Here is a 14,455-nt window from a genome sequence, read left to right on the forward strand (position 1 = left end):
TCCAAACCTGACCCCTGCGTTCTACTCAATTTCAGATATTTAAGGCCGAGGCAGCCTGGAATGGGCCATTTGTCACAGTGACTCACAGAATGGAAAAGAACGTGCAAGGCTTCTGGCTTCTTCCCTCGTCTGTCTGACACAAGGGCTGCTGTTGAGATGGTCAGGCACAGACCGGAGAAGGGGCTGGAGAAGACCTTGCGTCTTTACGCTCTGAGCTTGTACCAGGCATTCCATGGCCTGATGAAAATCACAGGGTAATAAAAGAGCCAGTGCTTTTACAGAACAGATCACTACTGGACAGGAGGAGCATGGGTGATCCAACACTGTACAGCAAAGTGTTAATTTGGGGAAAGAAAAGATGCTACTCCTGGTGCCGATGTGGGAAATCCCCCCAAAGGTGCACTCTCAGGAACAAGGCCCATGATATAGCCCGCTGCCTCCTTCCGTTCGGCAGGGTACTCTCCGAGTCCTCCCAGAGGTCACTCCTTGCTTTCTCCATCCTCATAAACCTCATCTGCAGCAAGCATCACCCCTCACGCCATGATTCTTGGCAGATATCCTGCACCCTACTTCAAAAAGAATCAAGAAGCCAGGCGTGGTGGCGCACGCCTGTAATCACAGCACTCGGAAGGCTGAGGCAGGAGGATCGCTGTGAGTTCGAGACCAGCCTAGGCTACACAGTGAATTCCAGGTCAGTCTCAACTACATAGTGAAAAAAACAAACAAACAAACAAACAAACCCCGAAGTATCAAGACCATGGCACCTGACCTCGATCCTTCTCCTATTAATGTATAAATATTTGCCTCCTTTCTCTCCGCCCTCCTTCCCCTCCCCCCTCCTCTTCCTCCTTCTCTTGGCAGTGCTGGGGCTCAAATTCAGGCCACTTGTGTGCCAGGGAAGCTCTGGATCACTGAGCTATATCCCCGGCCACCCCAGCCCCCCAACCAACTTCTTTTTTAAAGATTTGAAATATATAATTATTTAAGTTGAAAGCTAATGTTGTGCGTTTTTATCATGTTCAACAAGATGCTTCCACGTGTTGGGGGGTTGGCCCCGTCCAGTGCAGAAAGGAAATGCCTTCCCATCTCAGCCGTTTCTGTGCTGAGAATATACAGCATCTACAAGCTTTATGTATTTATTTTTCAAGTTTCCAAGGTACGTTTTATTGGTGTAAAACCAAAATAAGTTAATGTAATTTTCTGGTCTGCCAGTTAGCTATATAGAAGAACATGGGGAAAAAAAAGATTTTTCATTGCAATCTCTTTATTGAGGGGTAAAAAAGAAAATGGTTTAGCTGGCGACTTGAGTCTTCCTGCATAAGATCAAAGAGGAATTCACTAATAAGATGGAAATTTAACACTTTCAGATCTACTTCATTGTATTAGCAGGTGATCTTTTAGTGGAATCACAGAGCTATTTTTCTCTCTTAATAAAATAAGAAAGTATATGAATGGCTGAATGGTAGCTCCCTGCTTTTCAGTTTTGCTAGTTTTTTTTCAGAAGCTGTAACAATAGTACTGGCTTTTTACTTATTTGATAAAAGTTAAAGAATTATTTTCATTTTGGTACCCGAAAGCTGCTTCTTAAATGTTTCAAGAAAGCAATACAATGCCATTTGCTGTAGTCCTTGTACAACAGATATGTTTAAATTTATTTTTCCCACGTGACTGTAACTGATTATATCTTCTTTGACTAGCAATGAGATTTCTACCTTACCCTGGCTGGGACAGCTCTTAGCAAAGACACATGTTGATAAGGGTGTGGAGAAAAGGGAATCTTTACGTACTGTTGGTAGGAGCGTAAATTAATGCAGCCATTATGGTAAATAGAATGGAGGGGCCTCTAAACATGAAAAGCAGAACCGTCACGTGATCCAGCCACCCCACTTCTGGCAATGTATGCAGAGGACGCACAATCAGTGTGTCAAAGAGAGGGTGATACCCTACGTTTATTGCAGTGCACTTGAGAATAGCCAGGGTGTGCAGGTGACCTGAGTGGCCAAAGATCCTGCGGTATATGCACCTGGTGGAGTACTATTCACCCTTGAAAATGAAAGAAATTCTGTCATTTGAGAAAACGGATGAACTAAGCCAGGCCCGAAAAGACAGATTACCACATGATCTCATTCGTGTGTGGGACCTAAAAACATGGGTCTCACAGAAACAGTAGAGTGTGCCAGTTCCCGGAGCCTGGGGTGGTTGGGGGAGTTTGGGGTGGGGACCCCTGTATTCTAATTCAGCTCATTCTCCCTCTTCCGACTTCTCTATCCTCACATAAACCCCGCGGCTAACACCTCCCACTTCACCGCTCTAAGCCTGCCTTTGTCGGTTCCCGGACCTCACCCTCGCCATGCCGGTCACCTGCTGCAGTCAGAAGCTCCCGGGAACTTGCCTCCTGCCATCATGCCGGCCCTTGTTTCCAGTCAGCAGCAAATCTCACCTTTCCGCGTGTCTGATGTTTCCGGACCCTCTCCTTCCTTTTCCACCCGTGCCTGAAGTCAGGCTGCCGTCTCCAAGGGCAGTGACTTCAGCAGCTGTGTCACCGTCTCTGCTCTCATTTCTACCTGCTCCGTCTCTGTGGCCTCCCCCGCAGGCCGACCCACAGCACCTTCTGCATCAACACCTTTGTCTGCACCGTCTCCCTACCCCAGCCTCCCGGTGCCCCCAGCCTGTTCTACTTAACACCTCTTCCAGGAAGCCTTTCCTAGCTGCTGTAGGCCTCTGGGAGCCGACTCCAATCACACTCAGTGCCCTGATAACTCAGCTGTCTCCCTGTGAAGCTGTAAGACCTTGGTGGGCAGAGACACTCCTATCTGTGCCACTCTAACCGACACCACAAAAGTACTTGTTGAATAAAAGACTATAATTGCAAAGGATGCATGCTCCAGGCTCTCTGGTGAGTAATGTATGACTGCCCAAGGGTTCATCAGCCTTGGTGGAAAGACACAAACCCCCTGCCACAGGGCCTTTGCACCTGCTTTTCCCATTACCTTCCAGATTCCCCCAGGTCACTCATTTGCTTGTTTCAGCCTTGGCTTATCAGAGAGACTTCATCTGTTCATCCTATATAAAATAATACCCACTCTGCTGTAGCCCCCCTTTTTTCTTCCTCCATAGTACCTGCGAGCATCTGTCACATTTCATGTAGTTATTGTTTGAATGTCCGCCCTTTCCTATGTACATCCCTTACCAGCAAGGGTTCTGTTTTGATTGTTTGATGTTTCCTTTGTAGGTTTCCTTTGTAGGTATAAATTACCTGGCTTGGAATTGTTTTTGGAGGGGGGTACCGGGGATCGAACTCCAGACCTTGCTCTTGCAAAGCAAGCGGCAGGACCACTGAGCTAAATGCCTGGCCCCCTGGCTTGGAATTTATGCCCCAAATATTTGTTGGATATTTGAGCTGAATAACTAATAGAAATCAGAAAGGAAAGGAAAATACTAGGAAAAGGGGACAAAAGAATGGATTTTCTTTGCCCTTGCCTCTCCTTCCTGGCCCTAGTTTTTGTTTCTCTCGGCTCTGATTTTCCCCTGGTGTTCTGCTGTACCTACGTCGTGGAAGCACAGCTGAATCCACACTTAGTCGAGGGGCCCAACTGGCCACACACCGGCGTGGGAGTGTGGGTCCTGCGGAAAGGCAGCAGGATGTACCCTCGGCGCCAGTCCGCGTGTGATAAGAGGTCCCCTATCTAAGACACGCTGTTCCCGCAGCCTCCTTCACAGGTACACACATGTGTGTTTCCCTGGGTTCCCACAGGCCTTGGCTGTGCTGGACGGGCCCCAGCTGGCTTCAGGGAAGCAGCTGGGCCAGGGCAGAGAGTTCCCATGGACACCAGCGTCTTTCTGCCCCCTTGGCGGGAAGGTGCAAGAGACCCTTGGGAGATGCGGGTGTCCTGGGCCCCCCGCTCCTGCTGGTGAAGCCTCCCCACCACGGGGAGTGCCAGTCTGCTCTCTCCTAGAGCGGGAGACGTCTGATGCTGGAAGAGGCCCTGAGGCTGTGCCAGGTGTGTGACATGGCCGTGCTTATCACGTCTGAGGACTGGGAGATTTGTGAAGGCCGAACTGTCTCCTACCCATAGTTCCCTGCACCTAGCACAGGGCCTGCACAACTGAAGTCCTCCAGAGTATTTCTGGAAAACTGAACGACCCCTTGGAGGGCATCGCCATATTATGTAGAAACAGCCAGCCACCTGTCAAACTCTCCATTCCCGCTGGACGAAGGCCAGAGTTTCTGCCTCAGGGGAGGCCAGGCATTGCGTGATCTGTTTGCTGTGTCTATCGTGTTCCCTGCTATGTCTCTAGCATCAAGCGCAGTGCCCGGTGCCTTGAATCAATGAATGGGTGGATAAAAGTCAGTGGATGGGTAAGTGAATGGGCAGACGGATGAAGCTCAGGCATTCTGAATCTTCTCTAAGAAGATTCTCTAGTCAGTCTCTCCTCTGGCACTGGGCTTGGTACCTCCTCAACAGGGCACCCTTGTGCAGTGTCCAACCTAGTCAACCATCCTGAGAGACCCTGGGGGAAATTCACAGTGGAACTTGGGTTGAACTTGTTTCTCTGGGCGTATGGCCTGCTCTCCAAGGGGCTGCCCGCGCCCCAGGATCCTCTGCACCAGTGTCCATGTCTAGCAGATACTCAGTAAATATGTGTTCACTCAGCGAATGGCTTCAAAGGTGTTTTTTTCTTTAATTTTCATTATGCCACACTCTTTAAGGAGACAAGGCCTCACGTGCAGGCAAGTCACAAGTCCCATCCTGAGAGCGAGCAGTACTGAATGACATGGGCTGTCTGTCCAAAGCAGGGATAGAGGGGTGCAAATACGAGCAGGCTGGTGAAGGGCACGCACCCCCCGGCACCTCCCCTCCTGGCCGGCAGGAAGTGAGCTGGGAGCCACGCAGCACAGGGTTTCACACCCCTGATCACTGAAGTGTCAAGGTCCAGGTCAGCGAGAGAAGCAGAGGCAGCCAGATCCTCAGGAGCCCTGAAAGGAAAGCAGTTCTTGGACCACTGCTAGCAAGGGTGTGCTTTTGTGCAAATTAACACCAGGCGCCTCCTACGTCCTGAGCAATTGGCAAGAATGCCCTCTCTGGGCTCAGCGACTAGAAAAAGAAGCCTGTTCTCCATCTGCTCTGAAGACCAGTGAGAAAAAGATGCCCCCTTTAAGTGGGAAAATAGAAAAAGGTGACCTCCAAAATGGACTACTTTGAGAAACGCAGTCTCTCCTCTGGCCCTGGGCTTGGTACCTCCTCAATAGGGCACCCTTGTGCAGTGTCCAACCTGTTCAACCATCCTGAGAGACCCTGGTGGATTTTCACAGAGGGATAGCACCTTACGAATACCATCACTCTACTTGTGAGCTCACTTATCTTGACTGAACCAGCTCAGGACAAACTCCAGGACAGTGTAAGGATCCCCTGGATCTGGGCGCCAAGAACCAAGACAGGCAATGGTTGCGTGAAATTTCCACCTAGATTTTCAGACAGTTTAGGAGCCGTGAAAATCACAGGTCATGAAAATGTCACCAGTCCCCGGTCTTTGTGTTTTGAGAAGACAGGAGTGAGGGAAACTGAGTTTGCCTGATGTAATCACCCAGAACGAAGCGTGGTTTCTGGCACATAATGGACTTCAACAAATATTCGTCACCTATTGACAAATTCTGAGAAAGGTGTCTGTCTGAACCACAGAGCTGCAGGGCGTGCCCAGGGCAGCAGTAGGGTCCAAGCACATTCTTGGGGACTGGTTTGTGATAAGTGTGCACGTGCACACCATTGTGTGTGCACCTGCACATATCAAAGCACTCATGTGTGCAAACACGTCTAGGTGCTCCGAATTCTTACACCCGTCTGTGTGCCGTGGCTGTGAGACGACTGGAGCGGAGCACACAGGTCCAGGCCCAGGCGTCTCCACGGACAAATCGCCTCTTCCGCGTCCCCCCGCCCCCCCAGCTAGGCCAGCCCTTCAGTACACTGAGCTCAGGCAGCAGCGCTCTGGAGCAGGTCCCTGAGCAGAAGTGGCCCGGACTTACCCAAGCTGCTGGAAGCGGCCTTCGAGACTGTGGCCTGGGCACCTTTGAGGGGGGAAGCAGAAGGACCCGTGAGAAGGGAAGGCTTGAGGCTGGCAGGGAGCCCGAGACAGTACCCCTCCCTCTGTTCTTCTAGCAGGCGGAGGGATCTTGCCGAACCTCGAATCTGATCAAGCCCTCCTGTGCTTTGGAAGCTGCAGGGCCTCCCCAGTGCTTTCAGGAAAAAGCCTGAAAGCCTTAGCCAGGGCCACAGGCTCCTACTGTCTGGCTTCGCTTCTTCAGCCCAGACCACCTGGTCTTCCCTCAGTCCCCCAGCAGACCGGGCCCCTCCTACCACAGGCCCTTTGCTCTTGCTATACCATCTGCCTGGAATTCCCTCCCTCTGCTCCCCGTTCCTGGTCCGCCCTTGGTTGATGCCATTTCACTTTCCAAATCTCAGCCAAATTCTTCCCCAGCCCCCAGACGGGGTCTGGTTCCCTTGTCATCAGAGCCCAGAGCCTCTGACATTTTCATTGCTACATTTTATAAACACCTAGGTGGGATTGCTTGAAAACATCTCTCCCACGGATCTGTGAACTCCCTGTTCCTCTGCTGCTCACAAGATCTCCAACCACCAGTACCAGTTCTGGTGCGCCGTGGGCACAGAAAACCCATCTATCTGTGCAACGAATAAACGCATGGGGAGTCAGCTGCACCCAGTTCTTTAGTCCACAGTGAAACCCCGTTCCCCTATCCAGCTGGGAGCTAGGAGCGGGGAGCCGCTCTCTCACCTCTCCGTGTGATGGGACCCAAGTTGAGGAGCCGGGATTGGTCTATGAAGACCCCACTTCGGAATCTGGCCCCGGGGCAGCTCTGCAGGGAGGGATGAGAGAGACAGCCTTCTCTCAGGGACGGGGTAGGGAGAGGGCTGTGCTCATCCTCCTGCCTGGGCCGCAGAGGCACGTAAGAGTTAAGAGATCATGTCCCAGCTGTACCATCTGTTACCATCGCAGACAAGTCACTTACCATCTCTGCTTAGAATCTCCCTGCTCAGGATTTGGGGCCGCTTTCCTAACTTCCTTATATGTGTATTATAAACTCGCTTACAGAGTTCCTGTGATGCAGTAAAATGCTAACACACCGAGGCACACATGTGTCCCTACAATTCAAAGATAAGCTTGCAGATAAACCAGGGAGGTTACCGGCCAGCCCGGCACACAATCCCTGACCCTGAGTTCCCGGGTCTCCCGTCTGCTACATCCACCCCATGCACTGCTCCTCCTTGCTGAAGCTAAAAAGGAAAGCACAGCAGAAATGATGGCCTTTGCTTGTAGGACGGGGGTGGGACCAGCGGGCTGAGGGGGCTCTCACGGGCTTGCATTTCTCCTTCAGGATGTCGCACAGATACACTTCGCAGTGCAGGTAGACGAGGTCGTAGTTTCCAGCGAACCGGAACATCTGGACAGAAAATCGGCCCTGCGGAGACTCCCCGTTTTCTGCCACTTGAATAGTGGAGTCTGAAGTGCGCGGACACCTGGTGAGGGACAGATTTTGTCACAGGATGCAGTTGGTGAAGCCGGTTCTCTGTGTTCAGATTTCCTGGGTTCGAACACCACGCTACTCCGGATCGCGTGTACGGCCTTGACACACACCCTGTGCCTCAGCTTTCTCCTCTCTACAAGGTGGTGGTGATTGTAGCCCACATCAGAAGATATTTATGAGGATTCGGTTAGTTAATTTTTCAAGGTGCTGAGAACAGGACGCAGCACCTAATAGGTGCTATCTATGGTTAATGTTAAAACAAAAAAAGTGTTTACCACAGAACTGAAACTGTCAAATAGTCACTCTGTGATTTCCCGGGCAATGGCATTCTGGAACCGTTAGCTGCTGCTATGTGCTGTCTGCAGTGTGCTTGTTACCACAATGGAAACCCCAAAGAAGTGAAAGGCGTTGACCAGACGGGAGTGTGCATGCACAAGGCATCTGGACACGTGACGAAAATCTCAGAATAGCAACACGCTTACCGTGTGCCCAGACACCCAGGGCGGGCAAACCAGGTGTCCAGTGCCCTCTCTGCCTACTTCACACCTTTTGCTCAAAGTTCATTTCAAAGAGAGGCTGAATGTCAGTCTCAAGAACTAAGAAAGGAACGGCCAGGATGGCATTCACCCTCTGCCCTGTGCCCCCCACGATTCAGGTCTCACCCTAAAAGGGCAAACTCTGATCAGCAATGTAAAATCCCTGAGGTTAAACTGACCCTTCTCCCAAAAGGCAGAGAGAAGAGCCGACATAGTCATGGGTGTCCCAAGCATCCAACCCAAGCAGGGCGTCAGGGGGTCCCCCACAGCCACTCCCTTCTCCTCTTCACACAAGAGGTGACGGTAGGGGCTGAGGCTCTGACCCCCTCGTAAGCCGGTGGTCCTCAGCCCAGGTTCCCTGCACTCCCAGACCAAAATGTACACCCATGCTCTGAATTGCTTCCTGCCTCTTTTTTCAAACTTCCTGATCTTTCCACCACAGGCCCGCTGTTCTTTTACACTCAGTGAAAACAGGTTTAAAACTCCCTGCAGAGTATCACTTGTCATATCTGAGGAAATTAATATCCAGAGAGATCAGCTGATTGGCATCTCGGAAGAAAGACTTAGCAAAGCCAAGAACTGCACCCAGATCTCTGCGATACCACATCCAAGATCGGATCAAGGTTTTCCAAGTTCCGCTTCTTTCTGCCTTATCTAGATGCCACCCTGATGAACATTTGCCATAATTTGCTTTCTCTTTTTCTCTAAGTCCACTTACATTTTTTACTGAAATGCCTTTATTTTCTAGAAGAGTCTTTAGGTCATGACCGCAAGTGGCAGTCAGGTTGCCAGTATCAGCTGCCATAAACAGAACGCGACCATACTAAAGACCACAGGGCGAACAAGAGAATGTGATTCAGTTTTAGTTAGAAATGGTTCATTGCAAATGGCCCTCGAACAGACTTCTGCTTCCTTTTTTATTGCAAAAGGAGATGCCACATAACAGAGAGGTATGAACATCAGACTGGCACGCAGGGGAGAATTTCCCTTCAAGGAACGGAAACTCCCTTCTAGATCTGAAACTGGGATGGACAGGTCACAGCTGTCCGGGATGCTTTCTCTAGTAAAACTGTGAATGTCCTTTCCCTTCTCCTGCTTTGTTTTCCGTAGTTGCCTTTGGCACTGACATTCTATGCATTTCGTTTCCCTTTGATGACCAGTCTTCCCTTCTGAATATAAACCGTATGAGGGAAGTCAGTACCCTCAGAGTCTGGTGCACGGCAGGCCTCCGTGGTAATCTGCTCGAAGTATGAAGGAAGATGTACTTTGCACAGTGTGGGTCACGGTTACTGAATGCCTCCTGATAAAAGGGAGGGCACCTCTGTCCTCCCAGCTCCAACTGGTCATTGGCTGACCGTGCCCACCCCTTCCTCCTCCCGGCAGGGTGCCAGGCTGTCTGCTCCTGTGGCTCTGCCCTCCCATAAAATTTCTCACATCTTCTGAGTCATGAACCCCTTTGGCCCTTCCTTGTACATCCACCCCCCTCAAATATAATGTTTCCCAATGCATGCAAGAAAATATTTTAAAGATGACATAGGAAACCAATTAAATGGAAGTACCTTTTTAGAAATTGAAACATTTAATATATCTTTTGTATATTTGCATAGGTTAGATGTAAAAAATCTATTTGCAAATATGACATATTTGATAAGGCATTAAATAATCTAGTGGAAATTTTAATACTACAGTAACTAAGATGTATTGAGGGGAAAAGGTTTTATATGCCATGCAAACCCTTCTGTGGCTTATCCCTGTAAACAGGAGGGAATGCTAGATTTCAGCTAGATGGTGGTGAAGCGGGAGATGAACCCTTCTTTCCAAGTCCAAAGACCCCAGGTCCCCTCCACAGGCTCTCCCCCACCAGAACCACTGCCTTACCTGTCCTGGATGATGAAGTATTTTGTGGGGTCTGTGGCATTGCCACTGGGTGTGGCATAACAGTTGGTCATTAGCAGTGCAAAGCGGGACAGGTCACCTCCATCCAGCATGGTGCCCACGTAGAGAAAGGCCTCAGTGGACAGTGTCACCGAGGGGCCTTGGTAGGGCTGTGTGTAGGCAGGGCTTTGGAAAAGCGCCATCCGCACAGTGAACAGGCCCGTTCCACCCACGCTGATATTCAGGGAGCTGCAGGAGAGAGGGGCTGGTGAGAGCGCCCAGCTGAGAACACCGGGGGGTGACTGCCCTTTCTAGTCGACATGTCTGGACAGTCCCTTGCAATCATGTGCCTTTTTATTGCTTTGGGGTTGTGTGAAAATGCAGGTCCCGATTGAGTAGGTTTGGAATGGGGCTTAAAGTTCTGCATCTCTAAGAAGCTCTCGGAGGTGCAAGTATTGTGGGCCCATAGATCACCGCTAGAAATGTCCTTCTAGTAATGGCCAGTCCATCAGCTGGTGGCCCTTGTTTCCCCGTGTAAGCCTTCCAGATGGAACAAATTCTGAGGGAATCAACTATGTTCTTTCCTTAGGCTCAATCTCTGGCAGGTTACAGGAGAAAACTACTGTGAGTCAGGCAGGCTTGAGTCCCAAGGCTCTGTCGTGGTTTACCAACACCTACGTTAGAAGACTGGGTTTTATAAATGGGTTACTTTTAACCACATTAGAAATAGCCACACTTGTGTGGACTTCACCAAGTGGTGAAGATGGATGTCACACAATAAGGTACATGAGAGACACTCGGTGACACTATACTACAGGTGAAAAATGGATTAGTAGTTGGGCTGCGGTGCGATTTCTGATTTGCCCAGAGATGTATTGCTCCCTGGTACCTCCCCAATCATGGCCATATTGCTCCAGGACCCTGCCTGACCAAGAGGCACACTGCCCAGAGGCCTGGCATATGCACCTTTCTTCCTCCAAGGCAGTCAGTGCCTAGCCCCTGCCCCTGAGTCGGCTGACCAAGAACATGTAGCCACGAGCAAGCTTCAAAGTTAAGGTCATGGTGGCGTGAGGGCTCTGGTCCTAACGTTTGTATCCCAGTTCTGCCACTTTCTAGACTTCATAACTTTTGACACGTTACGTAAACTTCTCTGAGCCTCACTTTCCAATCAGTAAAATAGAAATAATAATCATCTCTGTATCTGCTAGGGCAGATTTTAATGAGATGGTCCATGCAGACTGCATAACACAAGCCTGACTTATAGTGAGCTCTCAAGAAATGCTAGATATTATTACAACTATTATTTTTCCTGACATTAGCATCATTGGCCTATGATCTATTCTATTGAGACTTTCAACTATATTTAGCAACAGAATCCTTTAAAAAAACAAAACTAATAAAGCCTCCCATAGCGCCCACAGGAGTGGAACTTCCTTACACCCCCTACCGCAACGAGACACCTCCCTTGCTCCACCACATCCCCCCAAGGATCATAACTTGTAAATGCCTCTTTAATCAGACATTACAGAAACAAAGGGAAATGGAGGTTTCAGTATGAAATGTGATGTGCCACAGTCCCAGAGCAAGGCTAGACCAAGACCCCGCTTCCCTCCAGCCCAATCTCCCACTCATCTGAAAAGCCAGAGCCGCCAATGTGTGATTGACAGAATTTCACAGATAACACTGCCTAATCCACCACCCAAAGCCAACAGGTTAGGACAGGGTGGGACCCAGACTTCAATCTGGGCTCCAGGATCCCTCGGTGGGCTCACCCGCCAAGCGATGCTGCCTCCTGCCCCACTCACAGCTCCCATGGGTGGCAGTTGGCAGGGTGACTGGGGACCCCAAGGGTGAAGGGCTGTGGGGCGGAGCCATCCAGGAGCCCCGGAGGCCCTGCTTGGCCGCACCTGACTAGGGGCTGCAGGGAAGTCTTCAGGCTGACTTTCATGTCCAGCGGGTAGGAGCACTGAAAGTTGATTTTGATGTTGATGTCACGGATGATCATCTCATTGGCCAGGTACAGGGTGTTGCTGTAGGTGGCGTGGGTTTCATTCCTCTGAATAGGGGTGAGGAAGGGAGAAGGGGACCTGAGAATCTGAGCAGGAACTTAAAGCCAAAGCACTTGTCTCCGGCCACCTGGCAGCTGCCCTCCCGGTGTCTGGGATAAAAAGCTACAGCAGCAGTGACCACTTAGGAGCACGTGTCCTGTGCCAGATCCTGAGCTAGCTCTTCTCTTACACCATGGCAGTAGCCCCTCAATGGCCCTAGGAGGAGGGTGCCACATCCCCAGACATGGAGATGACAGAGACGAATAGGAGACCTGAGCCACCCAGGCTCTCGCCTTCCTCCAAGCCTAAGAATCCAGGTGCCAAGTTATTCCTAATGGAATTTCACACACCATCCTTGGGAGAGGACAGCGATTTCTTTCTTCCTTTCTTTTCCTTCTTTCCTTTCTCTCTGGGGGCTGAAGGAGGCAAAGGCAGGAAGGCTGCACTCTCAAACACTTCCCTCTGGCTCCCATGAGAAAGGGCCTCGGCAGAGGAAGATTTCTGCCAGTGGAAAAGACCCAGCCTCTCAGGACCGCGGGGAACCACAGCCTCCCTTCCCATCCTGCTGGTGCCCCTGACTTGCTAGACACAGTCGCTGCTGTTTAGCCTTCTGCCATCTGTGAAATGAGGACCATCACCTCAAGTAAGCCTCTGTGTTCAAAGCTGACACTCACTGGTCACTCACGAGGTGCCAGCCACTGCCCAGGTCACCTCAGGCACCCGGACTCCTTCAGCCTGCCCAACGCCCTTCTGGAGTGGATTCTGTTATTCTTCTATTCTACAGCACAGCAGCCGAGGCACAGCCAGGCTGAATGACCTGAGGCTTAGCCAGCCCGTGCCCTGACCCTGCCCACACTGGCCAGCGCTTACGGTCAGCACTGTCCCGCAGGGACCCTCCCGGGCTGGGGTCACCACAGACATCCAGCTGCGCTCGCCCTTCTCCATGAAGCCGAAGCAGCGGCTGTCACGCAGGTACATGAAGATCTTCTGGAAGCCCAGGTTCTTCAGGTGGCACTTGCTCAGGGACACCTTGATGTCATTGGCCCCACACTCCAGCCTGCGCTCCAGGAGGGAGACATCTGAAATGGCAGGGGAAGGCAGGAGCGGGGTCTGCGTCTGCAGCTCTTGCACCCACATCCTCAGGGACAGGCAGAGCCGGCTGGGTCTGTTACCAGCTGGGGGTGCTCAGCTCAGAGCAACCCTGGGACACTCATGTCCCTGCCGCACAGTGATGAGGACAGAGCTGCAGTCTCAGCATCACCGGGTGACCCAGTGGTTTTACTCTGTGTCCCTCAGGAATGGATTATATACAAAATGCAGGATGATTTTGGCGTCCTTCACTGGCATGGCATTGTATCCCAGTAAAAAAGAGAAAAGAAATTTAAACACAATTTCTTTCCACCCTTCCTTTATATGTGAAGGACACATTTCTCACTTGCTGCTGATGTCTTTAATAATGTATACTTGTTAATTTCCCTCTTTTGGGGAGACACAGGGTCACACCAAGTTGCCCAGGCTGGGCTTCAACTTGAGATTGGCCTGCCTCAGCCTCTCAGACTGCTGTGATTATAGGTGTGTGCCACCCCACCTAACTTAATTTCCTCTTAGAGAGCAGGCCTCTGGCTCAGTGTTTGTGGTAGGCTGTGACAACCAGCTACAATTTTTTAAACTATTAAAATATTTTTCATCTTGAGTATTTAAAGAATCATTTTATTGAAGTATTAAATATTGTTGGAATTCAGTAACTTTCTTTTCACATATTTTTACAATTAACCAAGGATGAGCATTATTTGCTGTGGTAGTGACCATCAACGCCCTACATTAAATTAAAAGAAAGGGTTCACTCGATTTGAAGAAAATTCAGTCAACAAAATCACAGCATAGCCAGTGCCTGGATAAAGCAAAGCTGTAAAATGCCATTAGGGTGTGACAACATCATCATCATTTGATCGGCCATTTTCAGTAACTGTTCAGATGAAACTAAGGCTCCGAGAGGGCGGATGCCTTGCCTGGGGTCCTGGATGGTGGTCGTTTGAGCTGCGGGTGGCCCGGGAGCCTCTGGCACTGAGTGGACCCGAGGTCCCTGAGGGCTCTGGCTCACCTGCGGAAGCCCAGGGCGCTCCCTGCCAGTTTCCGTGGGTATCGGCAGCCCGTCCCTACGCGCTCGCGTCCGACACGGTGCTCTGGGTGCTACCCGGGGTCCCACCCCACCGCCAGCCGCCCCGCTGGCCTCCGGCCTCGCGCACCAGTGATGTTGAAGTCCTGTTTGCACCGGCAGTGCCATCTGCCGTCGTTCGCTATGCAGTCCTCGTCCATACCGCACTCCTCACAGGTCCCCTCCACGGAGGTGGGATCTGCGGGGACACAGGGACGAGTCAGGGAGGGCGCTCCAGGCCCAGGGGCCCATGCGGGCTCGGGTGGGAGGCGCGGCTCGCTCACCTGTGCAGTAGGCCAGG

At 51.0% G+C, this 14,455-nt stretch overlaps 1 protein-coding gene across 1 annotated transcript in view; it reads right to left on the bottom strand.

The window, feature by feature from the left end:
* Positions 1 to 4,659: 4,659 nt before the first annotated feature.
* LOC104852442 (uromodulin) overlaps positions 4,660 to 14,455 on the bottom strand; it is a 14,018-nt gene continuing 4,222 nt past the window's right edge. Inside the window, exons 4-12 of the mRNA XM_010610077.2 lie at positions 14,439 to 14,450; positions 14,246 to 14,353; positions 12,870 to 13,078; positions 11,859 to 12,007; positions 9,955 to 10,200; positions 7,370 to 7,532; positions 6,790 to 6,871; positions 6,023 to 6,064; positions 4,660 to 4,978 (exon numbers count right to left, since the gene is read on the bottom strand). Coding sequence (XP_010608379.1) covers positions 4,917 to 4,978; positions 6,023 to 6,064; positions 6,790 to 6,871; positions 7,370 to 7,532; positions 9,955 to 10,200; positions 11,859 to 12,007; positions 12,870 to 13,078; positions 14,246 to 14,353; positions 14,439 to 14,450 — 1,073 coding nt within the window. The 3' untranslated portion in view covers positions 4,660 to 4,916. The remainder of the gene's footprint in view (positions 4,979 to 6,022; positions 6,065 to 6,789; positions 6,872 to 7,369; positions 7,533 to 9,954; positions 10,201 to 11,858; positions 12,008 to 12,869; positions 13,079 to 14,245; positions 14,354 to 14,438; positions 14,451 to 14,455) is intronic.

This window comes from Fukomys damarensis, unplaced genomic scaffold (assembly GCF_012274545.1).
Source record: "Fukomys damarensis isolate Sample0158 unplaced genomic scaffold, DMR_v1.0_HiC HiC_scaffold_34, whole genome shotgun sequence".
NCBI lineage: Eukaryota > Metazoa > Chordata > Mammalia > Rodentia > Bathyergidae > Fukomys > Fukomys damarensis.